The 18,467-nt window shown below is 39.8% G+C and overlaps 1 protein-coding gene across 2 annotated transcripts in view; it reads right to left on the reverse strand.

Annotated features, from left to right (window-relative positions):
- The window catches only part of GLRA1 (glycine receptor alpha 1), an 87,009-nt gene that overhangs the window by 39,814 nt on the left and 28,728 nt on the right, over positions 1 to 18,467 (reverse strand). The window contains exons 2-3 of one of the 2 annotated variants that reach the window (XM_054977731.1): positions 15,032 to 15,162; positions 2,739 to 2,806 (exon numbers count right to left, since the gene is read on the reverse strand). In XM_054977731.1, coding sequence (XP_054833706.1) covers positions 2,739 to 2,806; positions 15,032 to 15,162 — 199 coding nt within the window. Of the gene's footprint in view, positions 1 to 2,738; positions 2,807 to 15,031; positions 15,163 to 18,467 lie in introns of those variants that run through there. The other variant, XM_054977732.1, reaches the window with a different exon arrangement.

Raw genomic sequence — 18,467 nt, forward strand, 5'->3', positions numbered from 1 at the left:
ATGATACTATATTAGTGTTATTCAGCATACTTTTGTTTTTGGGAAGAGTTAAGGAATGGCTGAGAGTTTTGATAAACCAAAGCTATGAGGTAACTAAGGCTAATCTGCAAACAGGAATTCTCCTGATATTTAATAGAGTCCCCCCTCCAACCCTGCCCCCCTGCAAGATCAGGTGCATAGCTTGAGGGGTACTTCTAGACTTAACAGTAGGCCTCTTCACCAGTTACAGTGAATGTATGTATAGCACACTTGGTATTTCTTCAGTAATTCTCATGTTACATTCACAGCTGAATGTGTGATTGAAATCCCACATATATCTCTGGTTCCTGGTTTTATTTGTAAAGTGAATGCACATTGGCTCTTTCTTACAAACAGGTGTGCACATGTGCATGCAGATTGTACATGCATTCTCTATGTAACATGTGAAGAGGGCTTCTGTCAGTTGGTTAACTGTCAGAAACTGCCTTTTATCAACTAAGGTTGGTTCACCAGTGGCCACTGGCCACCTTTCTTGGAAAAAGCTGACTTGGCCACTGTCACACATGGCTTGGTAACATCCAGACTTGACTACTGTAACATGCTTATGTGGGGCTGGCCCTGACAATAGTTTGGAAATTTCCACTGGTCAGAATTGTAGCAGATAGCATTCCTACAGGCACATGTTGAAGGGATCATATTAAGGATACGATCTACATTGGCTTTCTTGGATATTTTTCCTCACAATAACCCTGTAAGGTAGATGGTTGTTGTGGGTTTTCCGGGCTGTATTGCCGTGGTCTTGGCATTGTAGTTCCTGACGTTTCACCAGCAGCTGTGGCTGGCATCTTCAGAGGTGTAGCACCAAAAGACAGAGATCTCTCAGTGTCACAGTGTGTGAAAGCCTTTGACAATACACCTGTAAGGTAGGTTAGGCTGAAAATGTATGAATGGTAACCTAGTGAGCTTCATTGGCAGAATGGGAATTTGAATCTGGTTCTCCCAGATCCTAGTCTGACACTCTAACTACTGTACAACACTTGCTTTCTTGTTGTATTTTATTGGCTTATTGTGCTGTAAACTACCTTGGGGACTTTTTAGCTGAAAAACAGTCTATAAACTAATTTTTGCTTTTGATTGTCCATTACAAATGAATAATCCTCCTGCCTCTCATTTATTTTCTCTTGTAGCCTGCTCCTTTCTTTCTTGTTCCCTCTCCTAATTTATCAGTTACAATGAATGGGTTCTGCTGGCAACCGTCTGTAAATTCCTCACATTGTTATGACCCCCCCCTTTTGTACTCTCATTTAAAAATAAATACCAGCCAGCTAACCAGTGTTATGGCTCAGTCACAGTGCAGACCTACATAGAATTACACCAGTCTCTAAGAACATAGGCTTAAATGCAGTTAGAAATCTGATTAGGGCAGCATTGTTAGTTTCCTGATAGCATCTTCCATTTCTTTGTGTTCTTTCTAGCTCCTATTCTGTCCCTTTGGATTATGTTCCAAACTGTGTTTGTGAATTCTTTAGACCTTTGCATATTGACATGATGATAGCTACAGATTTGTGTGTTGTGGAGACTACCTCTACTCTTGTTAAATGTCAATGTTAATGTCTTATGTGTAAACTGCAAGTCCCAATACTGGCATTTTAATGATTTTTCTAGATAAAAGCTAAACTTGTAATAACTATGCAAATTTTACCCCAAAGGGAACAGTAATCTCATAGTGATGCTGAAACTCAGCTGTAGCTATCATCAGACACTGCTGGTTATGTCTGAAAACCAAAACCCCAGATGTGTGCCCTCTCACTTGAAATTTTAATTTTTCTTATGAAAAAGTCTAAAATGACATGAAAATGCCATTTCCTTTTGGATTAGTATTCCAGAATGTTGAAAAGTTGTTTCACTGCAAACATTTTTCCACTGATGATTACCATGTGTAGAACTGGCACCTATCATGTGTTTATGAAAAGCAGACATTTCAGTTTAACACTTATATTTAAATGGAAAAATATTCTTCAAGAAAAAGCATATACTTTAACTGATGGTACAGATACTGACATCCATACTCTATATGCCAAGAAACATTATAGCTCAGAAATCAGGAATGGGGTGGAACATGGTGCCCCAATGTGATCCTCAGATTCATAGAGCTGCCATCATAATGTTCACATGAGCAATTGTGCATCTTGACCATGCTAATATCACAGAACATTGCTTATCAGTATGCAGCTCATGTAAAATAAACCTAGGACAGAGATAATATAAAGAAGGCAAGTTGCACATTGGAGGACAGTTGATGCAGAAACTGACCCAGACATCTGCACCATTTTGGATACATTAGGATGTTTTCACTGAAATCTGAGCTTCTATTTTTTTCATGGTTGGTGAGGAAAATTACTAGGACATTACCATAAACCTGTTGTTTTTGAATGCTGATAAATGTAGTGCCAGTATTTCCAATCCAGCTAAGGAGTCAGTTGAGTCTCCTAATGCTGGGTGGAGTATTCAATTTTCTATTATTTCCAGAAGAAAATAATGACCCACCCTGTTAGCATCAACAGAGTGATAAATTGGCATTGAACTTCATTATTATATATTTATGTACTATCCATTTCATCTGTATACCCCATCAAGAATTAAGTTAAAAATGGTCTAGAAAAACTACAAACAAATAAATTATATCCTTCGTCATATGCAAAGCAAAGAATCTGAGCTGTTTAGTTGCAAGTAAGAAAGTTATATGTAGTTTTACTCACCATAGTAGTTTCTGCAATAGACCCAAAACTGTTGATGAAAATGTTGCAGCTGACATTCACTGGAGGCCCTGCAATGCAAATAAAGATTGGTCATGGATTTTCTGAGGATCCACGAGCAAATGCAGTTCAACATTACTGTACTAACAGTGAAATTCTAAGCAGAGTTACTCCAGTCTAAGCCCACTGAAATCAATGGGCTTAGACTGGAGTAACTCCCCAGTGCCTTAATGTACATCACCAAAATACCTCCTAATAAGGATTCCTTAAAAAAGTGGGACATACATTGGCTACCATGAACCACTAAGGGTTGCCACCAGGATGGAATCAAGAGATATTTGCTGCACCTTTACATTCCCTAGTATAATCCATTCTCCTCCTGGTCCTGTCATTTGCCATCTTCCCACTCTGCTGCATGTTGTGCTATGCAACTTTTTTGGAAAAATGCAAGAACTACCTGGGAAGAAGTCAGTGTGCCAACAAAACAAAAGTGGGACAGTGAGCATTGTACATGCCCGATACACTGCATATATACACTGCATATCTTTCCATGGGACAAAAACAAGGATAGGCAACATCTATCTGTAAAGATGCTGATGGACTGTCAGACAAAATTGTAAGGAGGAAATGATGAGGGTTGCTTTGGCTGGACACACAGAGGCAAGTTGAGTCCCCAGGGTGTTGTCAGCATCTTTGGTGCTTGCCTTGGTTCTCTGCACAGAGAACTGGTCCTGAGCAAAGTGCTCTAGTATGTTACTGGTTGCATATATAGCAGGTTGCTAACCCTCTTATAGTAGATGACGTTGGGGACAGGACTAAGTAAAAAAGTAGGTGGAAGATACCACGGTTGCCCACAGCACACATCTCCAGGTTGTTACCTGGCTACTCTGGGGCCACATTTTCCCAAATTCTATAACACTTCCTTTTCCAGAAATTTTAGAAGCCATCAACCATTCAGAGTTCATATAGTGGTCAGTCAGACAAGTCCTCAAAAGTCAACACTCTATTATACGTGAATGTTTTGAAATTACAGACCATTCTTTTGGTTGTATGATTACTGCCATCAATTTGTGTCTTTTATCCCCTGCCCCAATTAGTTCCTCATCTTACCCCCATCCTTGATTTATCTGTTTGAGAAATGATAAGTCTTCTAGGCAGTTATTTGTGCCTAGTCTTTTTAAATTCTGATCTGGGTATCACAGAGCAAGATCCCAACTTTCTCTATTCTTCTTCATTGCTGTTTATCAGAAACTGCATGTGGTCTCTGGCAATATAATATGTTAATTTCCTTGCCCTTTCTCATACTTGACACATTCAGTCGACACGTGACTGTCCTCAAAATTTCCTATATGACATTATCTACACATTTGCCTCTTCTGACAATGCATAAAATCAACATGACCAACATGATCTTATTTTATTAGCAATATAAAATGCTGGTAAATGCTGGAGAATGTAAAGAAACTAGTGCATTGTACTACATGTGGTGGGCTTGCACAAACATCTAAAAACAAAGATTTTATGTAGGCTTACCATTTGCAACCCCCTGCTCTTGTCCTCAATTACTCACCCTTGATGACTTGAGGAGCAGGAAGAAAAATTCTAGGAATTTCCCCTCATCTTTATGGTTTTTGTTAGGGAGATGAGAGGAAAATTCCTAAAACATCAGCCAGAAGTGATATTGCTCCCCCCCTAAAAACCCTCCATCCTCTGTAGGTACTGCTCCCAAAGTCTCTCAACATTTGTTGGCTCTGGACATAGAACCCTCATTTTAAACGAGAGCAGTACTGATCATTATATTGTCTGTTATCTGACCTGACCCTGTTTAATGTGCTTCCTGACCTCATGAAAGATTTTCTTTGTAAAAACTTGATCATATAATCATGAAATGCATCATTCTTCACCAAAGGAAATCAATGAGGGCCTTCGGCATGAAAATACCAGTTTAGAATTTATCCGCTGCTTGTGGATTGTAGTTATTGTATCAGAAAGATTATTTCCCCTCTCCTTCCACTACAGAAGTTAAATTAATTTTGTTTTCCCCAATCATTGTTGCCACATTGTGAATGATCGCACTAGTTGTATCTTATATACATTTGAACTTTGCCTAGAAATGAAATAGATCATTTGAACCCAATGTTTTTTGTATATGTAAGTAAACTGTGGACTGCAGATAATGCTTCATTTGTCTGTTGAAGCAAGCTTTAGTCAAGCTTATCCTTAATTAGTCTACTAGTCTACTATGCCACTAGAGTCTTTGTTGATTCTGAGAATTATTTGTTATGGAAAAATTGACACATCAAGCACAAAAGTTTAGTGCACAGGAATGGTGCTATACTTTTCTCACCCAATTTGTCATCTTTTGGGGACTAAACCTTATTAGACAGCCAGAAGGAGTAAGCAGGGCATGATTCCCTGAAATTATACCATCTGGAGATCTACTGGACAGAAGTCTGGAAATCACTTTGAACAGGAGTGACAGAAAGCTTAGACAGTCCCTTGTGAAAAAGTGAGTGACAAAGGGCACCCTATCTGGGAGCAACAGGGGAAGCTTTTAAGTGGTGTGTGAGGATTAGCACCAGATTTTTAGCAGCATTCACTGAAATGATCCAAAAGGCACCCTCCAGAGGTTTGCTCCATTTCACCTTTGTCTTAATACCTGTTATTACGTATAGTTCTACCTTGGAGCGATTACAGGATTAAATACACCAGCAAACCTATTCCAAATATAAATAAGTCTTTTGTGAACAGCAATAGCAGACTGTGAAATTCAGTCAGGATAATAAATCAATCTATATTCACGGCTAGGATCTGGCTGACTGAGCACAAAGGGGAAGAGGCCGAGGAGAGCTTCATCCAGTTTCAAAGGTCTTGCCAGGAAACAGCTGTAGCTGGCTGTCTAGACTCACTGAACCTAGAATTCCTTTTATAGAACTGTAAGTCTGGTTCACACATGCATGCCCATAATTGGATTTCTCTACACTTGACTGCTGCATATTTAGGCCGGCTTCTTAAATTCGGCAGCCCCTACATGACCATCTGTGAAACTGATTGGTGCTGCCACCAGGTTCGGAAAGATCTCTGTCCAGTGGCTCAAGTTTTAGGGAAAATTTTTTAAGGGTGAAAACAGATGGAACATTTGGAGTGTTGGGATCAGCATTTTCTGCATGTTTAAAAAGCTAAGAGCTTCCATGCAAAGTTCCAATTCTACATTCACACCATTTCTCTGACTAAAACTAAGTACCCTGCAACTGTTCTCAGCCCTCAAAACAAAACAAAACAAAACAAAACGACAGGCATTGTCTCTTTAGGGTATGTAGGGGCAGGTTTGGTTTCAGTTAGTAAATGTCACAGTAGATAGAATTAGCATATTAGACTAGAACTAGGGAATTTGAGGTGCAAATGCCGTCAGCTATAAAGCTCGTTGGGTGACCTTGGGCCACTCATACTCTCTAAACTTAACCTACCTCACAGGGGTGTTGTGTGAGCATAAATGGGGAAGGGGGACCTATGTATGCTGCCAGAAAGGAAGAGTGGGATAAACATGTATAAGAAGGTAGCTAGGTTAAACTCCTTCTGCCCCTCTGTGATAGCTGATAGCCAAATTAAAGCCCTACATAGCCGCTATTAATCTTTTGCAAACTCTGGAAAGATCCAGTAATTAATGACTCTTCCAGATTCATTTATGTTTGGGCCTTACCCACTCTAATTTGGAAGTGTGTTCTACAGTATTAAATGGGCTTGATTTCAGATGGATACTGTTACCATGCTTCAACAGTGAGAAGTTCTAGAGGCAGGGAAGTAGGACCTAGTTTTCATTGGATGAGTGAGAGCATTAAAGATATATAGCATCTTTGTCATTTACTAAAATACATGCCTTCATGCTGGTTTTACTTTGAATACCAACACACATGTGTGTGGGTGGAGAATAACATTTTCTTTTCTTTCTTTTTTATATGTTTCTTTTTTCTGTCATATGGCCTTTGTGCTTTGCCAGTCTTGTCCCAATATGAAACTATGGGGGATTCTGCATGATCAATTTTGATCGGACTTTCTGAGCAGTCATGCCGCGGTGGAGTCCTACGAATCCACTTCTCCCCGATTCCACATTAGGCTTTTGTTTCGCACATTTCATTGGCTCAAAGTCCATCATGCGGAATTTTTGACAAGATAAAAATCGATTCCTCATCGCTTTTTCCGGGGGAAGTGTCGAACGATGCACATCTTCATTTTTTTTTATTCCCCCCCCCAAAAAAACGTTGCTACACATAAACATTGCATCAAACCAACACATTAGAAAAAAATTTCTCACAAAAAAACGTTGCTACACATAAACGTTGCATCAAATAAACATATTGGATAGGCCAGAGCACTTCCCGCCGATATTGTGGAAGAGTATTGGCTATTGACATTTGGAGGGAAAATTGTTACCAATGACCCCGCGTCTATCTTTCCTGCTTTCTTCATGAGCGGTGTGGTTTAGTGATAAGTGTTGTGTTGAGGACGGTCTCTTTCTCCCTCCATGAAATGCCTAGACCACTAGTTGAACGCTGAAGTCCTTCCATCACACTTTCACTCTACCTCAGAAGCTGTCAGCTGTCAGCAAGCAACAAGTAAGAAATTTGGCATGTTGTAAAATGGACCCATTATTGGTCAGCTGTTGTCAAGTGACACAGGATATGTTTCTGCATAGATTTGTAGAAACGTTGCAACGTTTTTTTACATTTTTTTAAAAAAAAAAAAAAGAGGGGAAGGGAAAGGGTAGTGGGTGTACCTTAGAAAACATGATTGGCCAATCAAATTAAGTTGATTCGAAGGGTGAGAGAAAAGGGCAAGGGTGGGGAAAACATCGGATAAAGAATTCCGTGTGATTAAAATCCCTAATCTGCTGCGCATAGACAAATAAGTCGGGGGAAAGCAGGATGGGAAAAAAACGGACAAAACGTGCAGTGACTTTGAATCTGCTGCTAGGATTGCCTTCCCACGTGTGGAAACACAAGAAAAAATCAAGGCCATTGAGGGCCAAGCTACACATGACGAATGACACTTGAATGGCAAGTGGATTGAGTGGAGGGCAAGTGAACAGGGAGAAATACACTTGCCGTTCAAGTGTCATTCGTCATGTGTAGCTTGGCCCTTAGAAGCTGAAGCAGGGAAAACCATTCGTGCGGAATCACCCAATGAGCAATTTAAAGTACCTGCATGTATTAGCATATGTGAATCAGTTGTTGCCACTTCCTTCTTTGGGGGCAGTCACCACTATTATAGGATTCATTTTGGCAGCAGGCTAGAAAACTCCCAAGATTTACTATATCTGCCATCTTTCTTTAAAAGTGTTTGATGTTCTTCAGATGTGCAAAGAGAACTATTGCTTTTGTCTGGCAGTTCATATGCAGCAAATAAACTTCACCATGGTCTAATGCATTTACTAAGAATGGCTATATTGAAAGCTATGGCTCCTGGACACTCCAAGGCTGCGTCAATCATGATAAACGATATTTTCTTGTCCTTTTGCACAATGCTGGTATAAATTATATGGTATGGATTCTGTGTTTAAATTTACTGCTTCACTCAGACTATCTCTGGATTTACTAAACTACAGATCCACTCCGGTTTAACAGTTTTCCTTGCCTTAAGGAATCTGGGGAGCTCGAGCTTTATGAGAAGGGCTAGCAATCTCTAACAAAAGGATTTTCATTAGGGATGCTCAAATACCCATTCAACTCACTGAACCAGCTCACCATGTGTTCACTGATCGTCTTCAGAAGCTGACTAGCAGTTTATCAGTTTGAAATCTGCAAACAGCTTGAGCCGGTTTGTCGAGTTACTTTTCAGTTATTCAGACAGTACAGTACTTGAGTAATCAGCAGTGTTTCATACATATGTATTCTCACAGAGCCCAGCAACAGTCCAACATAACCCTTCCCTCCTCACACTCAAGAACCAATGGTATAAATTAAGAGTGAACAAATCAAACAACCCATCAATGATTACATATAAACTTTAAACTAATCTTACCATTTGGTGTTTGTCTAAGTCTGTGTTATAAACATTATTTTGCACATACTCATTTTTGTATAGTCTTATGGGAAGCATAGCTCCCCCTTATGTCAGAGGAGATGTTTGGCTCAAGGTGATGGCGGCTGTCAAACAAGATATGTTTAGTTACTGAACCTGTTTGCTGCAAAGTTCAGAGCCTCTCTCATTTTCCCCATTCTCACCAACTACAGTTCCCAGGATTCCTCTGTCTGTGAAACTGAACATTGTACTGTTTTTATAAGTTTATAGCGCAGGTAGGCAAAAGAGCTGTTGGTCTGTGAACTAACTTAAAATGGCTACATGGAAACTTCAAAGTATACAATTAGTGAGGGTTGCTATCGGATTTTTCCAGACCAGTTGGCAACTCTAGCTACAGGTAAGCTTTTCAGTGTGGAAAACAGCAACATTTCTGGAATGTTTCAGATTGAGAAAATGACACAGAAGGAAGTCTCCTTCCCCTGCACACCATGTTCCCTGTCCAAATTGGTTCCCACATGCCTGAGAATCTGAGAGCCAAGCTACAAGTGACGCCTGACACAGGTTGGACACTTGTCAGCTTCCCTCAAATTTTGATGGGAAATGTAGGCATCCTGGTTTTGCAGCTGTAATGAAGAGCCAAGCTGTAAAACCAGGACACCTACATTTCCCATCAAAACTTGAGGTAAGCTGACAAGTGTCTAACCTGTGTAAGTCGTCACTTGTAGCTTGGCTCTGCATTTCAACCAGGAACTCTCAGCACGTCTGTTTGACATAGGGTTGCCAGGTCCAGGTTGGGAAAGTCCTGGAGATTTTGGGGGTGGATCCTGGAGAGGGTGAGGTTTGGGGAGGATAGACTGCTCAGTGGGGTATAATGCCATAGAGTTCACTCTTCAGAGTAACCATTTTCTCCAGGGGAACTTGTCTCTGTTGCCTGGAGATCAGTTGTAATTCCAGGAGATCTCCAGGTACCACCTGGAGGCTGGAAACCATAGCTTGACATAGCCTAGGCCAAACCCAGGGATGGACCAGAAAACAGTGTATCATGTAGTTATTATGGCCCCAGCCTGATGAAGAGCTCTAATGAGCTTGAAAGCTTCCACAACCTTTTGTGTCATTTTGGTTGGCCCTAATAAAACATATCATATGTGGATTTTGTTTTTTCTTCTGAGTTGTATGTGGACCAATACAGCTTAATTCTCAGAAGAGAGCTTAAGTAAATCCTGGAATGAGCAAAGGGTCAGATATAGATATGTTTACGATAGTCCTTCCTTTTTTAGTTACCGTTAACAGGGGGAGATGCAAAGCAACTGCAAGATAACAGTACAATTACCATTCTTGATTTATATAATTAGCAACCAATTTGCATAATATGCAAATTACCCCCCCCTCATTTTGAGAATTTGAATACAGCAAACCTAATCTCATTTAATTTTGATGAAAAAGTAGTTGCAAGGATAAAATACTACCTTGAACTCTTTAGCAGAGTACATATGTGCTGTAATAATATTTCCAGATGACCTTTTAATATAAATAGTAGCTGACATATGAGTTCAGGAAGAAAATTGTGGACATTGTGTGGCTTTACCAAAAATGCCTCCACTTCTTGCTTTTAATTTTTACTAACAGAAACAAAGAAAGAAACTGGCCCTGTCCTGTGCAACCATAGTATTATTTTCATTTAGATCTAAACCATTAAAATGCCTCTGTGACTTATTGCCAGTTCATTTAAATGACGTGTTCAGAGAGCTACAACCCCAAGCTCTGCAAAGCTGCTGCTGTGACTTTCATATAAATTGGATACTGATTTATGTGTGACAGACCAAGCCAGCAAACTGCCCCCACAGGGGAGGTGCAGTTCATTGAAATAAATCTGAAATTAAATTATCTTGGATAAAATTACAATACAACTGCCTTCAGCAGAAGGGTAATGTATATATTTCATTAAATATTAAAGTTTAATTTCTTTTGTGTATACGTGCATGCTGTGATGGGAAGATGTTCCTGTAGTGCATTTCTTTTAACCCTATGTTGTTTCGTCTCCCAGTATCTTAGGCCTCTTCCTTAGCTGGGCCTCTAGAAGAATTTGTAGTATTATAGCTGTAGTTTATAGTAGTGGGAGACCAAGCTTTGGGAAATATTTGGGAAATATGAGTTTTAATCCTAGCTGAATTACCAAATCAGTAAGTGGTCTTGGGTCATACATGGTCTATCAATATCAGTCCCCCCATCTATAAAATCATCTGCTTGAGTGGGGGGGGGAAATCAAAATTATTTGCATAAAAATAATTACAATTAATGCAGTGCATCTAATCTTGATGGCCCTGTGCCTCACAATGATCTTGCCAGGCCAACCAATGTTTTTCGCATTTTGCAGACAGAGACGAGACAACTATAAGGTGGGGCAGGAGAGAAAGATCTGTTTAAGGCAGGAATCCTGTGAATCCTCTGAGATCTGCTCATCACTTTCTTTTAGCTGCCCCTTCATCTCAGGCAATATGAATGACTTCAGCCTTCAGATCTGTTTAGCAGTTTTCTTCCATCCTTTACTTTTGGAAATGTCAAAAAGAGTCCAGTAGCACCTTTAAGACTAACCAACTTTATTGTAGCATAAGCTTTCGAGAATCACAGTTCTCTTTGTCACATTTTGGAAATGTGACTGTTTCAAATAATGTTTCGATGATAATGATAATGGTCTTTGATGATAATGATCTTTGAATTTTAAAATGATGGTTGATAAAATACAAATTTTGGATTTTGTCGTTGTGGGTGAAATTATTTGTTTTATGGCTTGGCTTCACAAATGACTGGAAACTGCCAACAATGACCAACTCCTAGTGGTTGCAGGTGCTGCATAGTAAGCCTTTAAGCAGCCGCTGTTTATTTCCTGTTTATGGGAGCTCACCCAGCCTAATTATACCTCTGAAGCAGACTCCCAAATCCAATTTCATTGAAGTATATTGGCTGTCTTGAAGTTTGCCTTGGAACATTTCCAAAGCCTGAGCATCTATAGCTTTCTTTTGGGGGGAGGTAGAAAGAGGCATACAAGCAGATTTATATCACAGTCCCAAACTCAGTTATGCCCTTCTAAATCCACTGAAGGCAACAGGTTTACAAAGAAGTAACTCTGTTCAGGATTGCACTTTCAATCTGGTTGGTTGGGGTTTAAGTTTCTGTTGTGGTTTAAGCTATTGAATTGGAATTTTAATTCAATTTTAATAGGAGTTATATTTATTATGATACTTGTTCTGTCTCTCTGAGATGAGGAATTAACAGTTTTAACTGAACAAATAGTCACTTGAGTGTTTGCAACTGTTCTGCAGGAGCAGTTGACGTAGTTAATAACTCCTTGGAATTCTGTGTTTATCATAGTTGTTTATTTGTTCCTTGCAGGACTGAGGACCACACATTATAGAACTACTCAACAAGGACAAGTGCTCAGTTTATTGATCGATATTGTTGTTATTTCCCTGGGAACCATCATGGGTTTTTAAAGGAATGTTCAGAAACGGAAGAATGCACTTAAGTTGTGAAGGACTCAGACAAAGCAAAAATGTCTCATTGGTCTGGTACCCATTGTTGAAAAACTATAGGGACTGTAGCACAGGGAGCTTTTCAGGGTCAGATTGACCTCAACAACTAACAATATGTTCTGGTGGCACAAAATCAGCCAGAGTCAGCTTCCCCTATCAGATATGGTATTTAATTGGAATGGATTTCATGCTATTTTGACCAACCTTGCCTGGGTAGTTGAGCAAGCAAAGCGCAGAGTGACTGCCCAAGGCTGATAAAGCAGCAACTGCATGCTTATCAAGGATGTGATAAACATCCTTGATAAACATACATGTGATAGGAAATCAACTCAGATGAGCAGCGGGTTTCCTCCTTCATCTCCCAGTCCAACAAAGAGCAATGCTGACGTTACCTTGGTGTCTTCTGTAGCAAATGCAAAAAATGTAGAAGTAACTCAACATTTTTTAGCACTTGTGTACATTTCAGATTTATTACTTATTTATATTATTTATAGTCTACCTTTCTCACTGAGATTCAAGGTGGCCATAATATGAGTCAGGTTTTCTAGGTGCATGTACATCTTTATAGCCACATGGACATTATTGTGTTACCCTATGTTTCATGCCTTTGATAAAGAAAGTACAGATGGAACTGTGGAGTTTCCTGCACCCATGTGCAGTGCTGCCCAAAGTATATCTAACTGCATATTTGTGCATATCCACTCCTTGCTACACTTGCCTCTTCCTTTTCTCTTTTCCTTCCCATTGTCAAAACTGATTCTAACACTGAATGATGGGTCATGGAGTATTTTGGTTTCATTTCCTGATAGGCAATGTGTGTGTGTTGGTGGTTGACCCATACACCTGTGATACGGGTTGTGGATGATAAAGCACAAGACATGATGCAGTATGACTGTGCCACACTAGGATGGAAAAAAAAATCCATGAACAGTCTTTGAATTTCTAGCTATCTGATATGCAGGGATTGTTGAGGAAATTAAAATATCTAGTTTATATATTATTATAAATCTTAATACTAAAGAAGCAGAGAGTAGATGGTTGCATAGAGTTGTGACAGTAAATCAAGTGCCATGATAATAAGGGAGATTATTGAAATCTATAATCTCTTGTACAGAATGGAAAACATAACTTGTAAATACTTGGATCTTTTAAAACACAAATATATCCTGAGATCTCCCAAATGCCACTGCTGTAGACTGCAGGACCCATGTGGCCAAAAAGCCGCATGGTCCACGGAACTGCAGAGAAGAGGGAAGCCAACCAAAGTTGTTTCCCCCTTTGTTTTTCATCAGTGGAGACTTCACTGATACATGATGTCTAACTGGTGCGAGAGCAGTCCCTGATCTGCCCCCCCGCATGTCACTATAGCCCCAAGTCATACACATTTTTGTTTATGGTTCTTGCAACCTCTAGCACTAGTTTTTGGTAGATCATGGGGGATTGTTGCAGAAAGGAGGAAAGTGGGAAAGGTCTGCAAGTGCCATTGCATTTGTGCTTCATAGGATTCAACCCTTAATCATTTAATATATGACTAGAATGAAAAGGCAATGGAAATGAGATCAACCTATAGCAAATATGCAAGCAGATTTCTCCCCACATAATATGCATTTGATCTCCAGAACTTGCTGCTATCTGAAGCATTATGGTTAAATTTTGAATATGGAAAGATAAATTCACTGCCAGTAGGTGTATCAACATCTGTTAGGTAGAATAGTCAGTGTATTCATCTGTACGTTTAATGAATAGCTGGTATATTAGATGGCTGGAAAACTGGTAAGAGATGTCAAGGAGCGGAGCACTATGAACCCTAAATTGTTGAGACATTATGAAGCATCTCCAAAGAGTCTGCTGTTGAAGAAAGAATATGGTTCTGGATGACTTCTTAGTGGCTTTCTACCTCCCTTTACTGAGCAAGATAATTCAGTGGAGAATTTCATGAAATCAAATATATCATGACAGTTTCTCAGAAGCAAAATCCACTCCCAACATACTGTTTTCTCAAGAGCGTCTTTTGTATGCCTTTTTATCCCTTTCAAATAAGAGGCGAAGGCCCACACAACTTTGCATCTCATTTAAATTGGGTTGCAACCTGTGTAAAGCCCTTACATTTACTTAATTTACATGACAGAGTTCCATAGCCCTTGAGGATATCAGGCTTGTGAGCAGACAAAGCAAGTGTAGTTGTTTTGTATGGGTAGCACCCCAGTTTAGATGAGATCCTATGTGAGTGCAAAGTCATACAAGAAAGCCCCTTTGCCTTGACCATGCCACATTTATGTCAAGCCTTAGGCAGCAGAATGGAGTGGAATTGAAGTGGTAACATCCCAAGGTGGTAGAATTGACTGGAGGAGATCACATTTTTAACTGTTTCTCTTGTAAAAAACAAAACAAACCTCTGTGAATAGGTGGCTGAGATAGAACCTCCCTCTTTGACATGGTAGTTTTCTACTTACATGAAGTAATATGAGGGAATGTTTTGAAAATCTGTACCCTACTTGGAGATTGACCTGCTACAGTCTATTGCCTCAGAACTCTATGGACTCATTCTGCTGCATGTGTATATCCAGCCCATATCATGAGATGCATTTCTAGGAAACAAATACAAGATGAATGAGAGAGAAATGGGACCTGGTAGCTATCAGGAAACAAGGATTTTAGGAACAAACAAAATTGGATCAAAATAAGCTGTGTAAGCATGCTCTGCTCTAAAACAAAATGGTGGAGAAAACACCAAAGAAGGTTGCATACCTTTAAAATTGGGCCTGATTCTGGCATCATATCCTGACGTCCTTCCCATCAGTTTATCCAGGAAATCTGAAGGGGACATAAGTTTAGGAGCGGATCGGGCTGCTGCTCCAGTTTCTTTGGAAGCGGCGAGGCTGAGCCAAAAAAGGAAGAGAGCAAGCAGAGATTTAATTAGTAGTATTCCATCTCAAATTGAAATTGTATCTTTTGCCCCATGTTGTGAGGGTATGGGATCAGAATTCATTTCACCAAGCACATTGTTCCCATTATAAGCCATGACAAATACCTCTGTGGATTCTTAATGAAGCTGGTCTCTGTTAATTTGTTTGCTCAGCCCAAACATTCCTGAACACAGAATCCCAACTGCTGCCCAAGATCAAGCAGGATAACAGAGGAAGAAAATCCCTCTGCTAATTTAGGCACAGATCCGGAGGCTAACTTAAAATCAGAAATGTGAACTTTAGCATTGTACCTTAGTGCAGAAACACACTTGAAGATTAGTCCTGTTTTATTATGCAGCATCAATTACCATGTAATTATGTGGCAAATAGTGGAGGAGGGTCGGCAGAATGTTGACATTTTCATTCTTTTTTAAAGAGTGTGCATGGTGTGCAGGTGCTACTCAACTTCCATTTGTTTTAATAGATAGCACAAGTTTAAATTTCCTGCACGGTATGGTGAAACTTCAAGTGCCTGTGATTTCTCACATTCACTTTAATCCCTCCTTATTACAAAAATGTGTCTGTCATGCTGTGATCTCAGCTCAAGAGTCCTCAAGCATACAGGTTCTCCATTGTTAGTCCAAACATACTGCAAGCAGCAGAGCCATGTTTAATATTGTCATTGCCCTTGTAATCACTTCTAGGTTAAATTAAGTGTGTGCTGGACAATTAAAGATTGTCATGCCTATTGAGATCAATGGGTTGGAGCAGATGAACTGTTCTATCAGTGGAATGGAACTTTCCTGACTGCCTCCTCCCACTGCAGCTCATTGATCTCTGCAAAATGCTGCTCCTGAGAGACAGGGAACCCTGAGGGTTGGCAGTGGGAAGGGGTAATTGGTGGTAATCATTAGTTAGTCTGGATCCAGCCCAATAGACATAAGTTGCTTGTGACTTAATGTCAAGAGGATGTCATTGAGATGTGGGGTTTTTTTTCATAAGAGTTAGTCCAGAAGCTTTAATTAAACAAATCTCATTGACTTGAAAGGCACAGAATTTCAGGCAGGAGCTAAGGATGGAAGTAGAGTTATATCCTTCTAAGTCCATTGACATAGAATAGTGTAACTTTGTTTGGGATGGCACTGTAAATGGGCAGATACCTGAATCTGGGAAATGAGCGAAGGGATACTAAGGCTGCAGGCCATACAGACTCACCTTGGAGTAGGGTCATTGAAAAAATAGTACTTTCTTCTGAGTAAGCATGCATAGGATTGTACTGTGTGAAACATTGGCCAGTTCCCCATGGCTTATCTTCTTCTGGAAAACAGCGTCTTCATGTGCAAAATCGCGCAAGAAGATGCTGTTATCACACGATATCGTGCGAGAAGATGCTGTTATTGCAGAAGACGGCGTCTTCTCGCATGAGTTTGTGTGATAACAGCGTCTTCCTAGCACGATTTCGTGTGTGAAGATGCTGTTTTCCGGAAGAAGGTAAGCTGTGTGGAAATGCCCCTTGCTGAGCTAACTTCCATGCCTTTGTGAGTATCACTAAATGAAGGTATTGTGAAGATTAAATGGAAGAGAGGAGAAGCTGGAGAAAAATGGGGTATAACAGAAGTAAATAAATACATAACCTGGTGCTTTGACAATGGGACTTGTATTTTTTCTTGATATCAAAATATGAATCTAAGAGGGTGATCTTGATCACACATGGACAAACTGATATAATTTGTTCAGAAACTAGATCTCATGCGGCTTGTGCAAATAACTCACTTATATGTAACTCACCTGTATTATATATGTGGAATTATGAAACTTGCATGTGATTTTGCATCTACCCAGCACAGGATCCCTTCAGGGCATTCCTCTAAAATATGTCTTTGCCTAATTGCACTCAGTTTGGGGGACAGTGCTGCATCTTCTAGAGAAGGGAAATTCTGGCTCAGTTGTGTAATCTTCTTTTACTTACCCTGCCTTGACCAGAATGATGAAACCATTTACTTGTCTGACTACACTGACTGGTTGGGGCTGCCTTATCAGGTTGTGGAAAATGAGTCTGATCAGCAGAGGGTGTCAATGGCAGATCACATAGACAGTTTCACATCCATGTTTCTATCTGGGAATCTTAGTGACAAATTTGGGCTTGCCTCCACATAATGTGCAAAATGGCAATGGAATACAGCCTGTTGCACAGTAATGCTATATATTTCTAAATATTAAACATGAAAAATATAAATACCATTTGGTGTTAACTGATGTAAGGTTCTTGCAAGGGGCAAGTAGTGTGGTAATGCTTGGCAAGTGGATCCCCAAAAGCGGTGCAAGTTTAAAAGTAGGCCACGCTTCAGAAAGTTTGAGTACCACTGCCCTATAGTATAATTGCATTCCTGTTGTTAGCTGCTTCTGGTACTTTATGCTTTGTTGCTCAAAGATGTAAAAAATACTACTAGAGCTACTAACAATGGTCACAGTATTTCTTTGTATGCATAATGTGTTTCTATCCCTTCTGCATAAAGGAGTACCCATGCAATGATTCTTCTTTTGCCTATCTGATCAGATTTTTAATCAAAGGAGTCCTGTTTCATAAAGCAAACATAATGCATGAGTATGCCTTACACTAAGATTTGTAACTAAGATAATATGGATAACTAGTGAGCACAGAATGAAGCGTACCTAGCGGGTGGGCATAATTCTGCTGAACTCTATCTGCAGTGACAGTCCCTTAACCTTCATGAGTAGAATCTTTGACCTCCAGGCACTTATTAATGGAATAATTTTCTGCAAATTATGTTGCCTGCACTGAATTCATTCTTTACCCCCCTTTTTAAAATTTCTTTCTCTTTTATTTCAGCAGTAAAGATGTTGTTCTGCCTGTGGAAGGTAGAATTATGACCAGAAATGATCTGGAATTTAAAATCAGGATTGTGTTTGCCTGCATTGCTCCTTCGCAGAGTATGCTTCTAACTAGATATGAGTTCATTTATTGTTCATTTAAGGTGATACATAGATACATACATATATAGTGTGCATTCTACCCAGCACTGTCTCTGTTTCTTTACAAGATTCATTTATGTGAATAGAATAAGAAATAGGTTTTGATGGACTTCACATATGAACCTTGAGTCAGTGATTTCGTGTACACACAGAATTTCCCTGTTGGCAAAGGCCATCTTTCCCTGCCCTTTTAGTGGAAAGGAAAGCTCCCCCGCAAGGAATGTCATGAGAAGCCCCTTCCTTCCTTAAAGTGAAAATCATTGGAGGCAATGTGTGCATGATGG

This window comes from Eublepharis macularius, chromosome 4 (assembly GCF_028583425.1).
Source record: "Eublepharis macularius isolate TG4126 chromosome 4, MPM_Emac_v1.0, whole genome shotgun sequence".
Taxonomy (NCBI): Eukaryota; Metazoa; Chordata; class Lepidosauria; order Squamata; family Eublepharidae; genus Eublepharis; species Eublepharis macularius.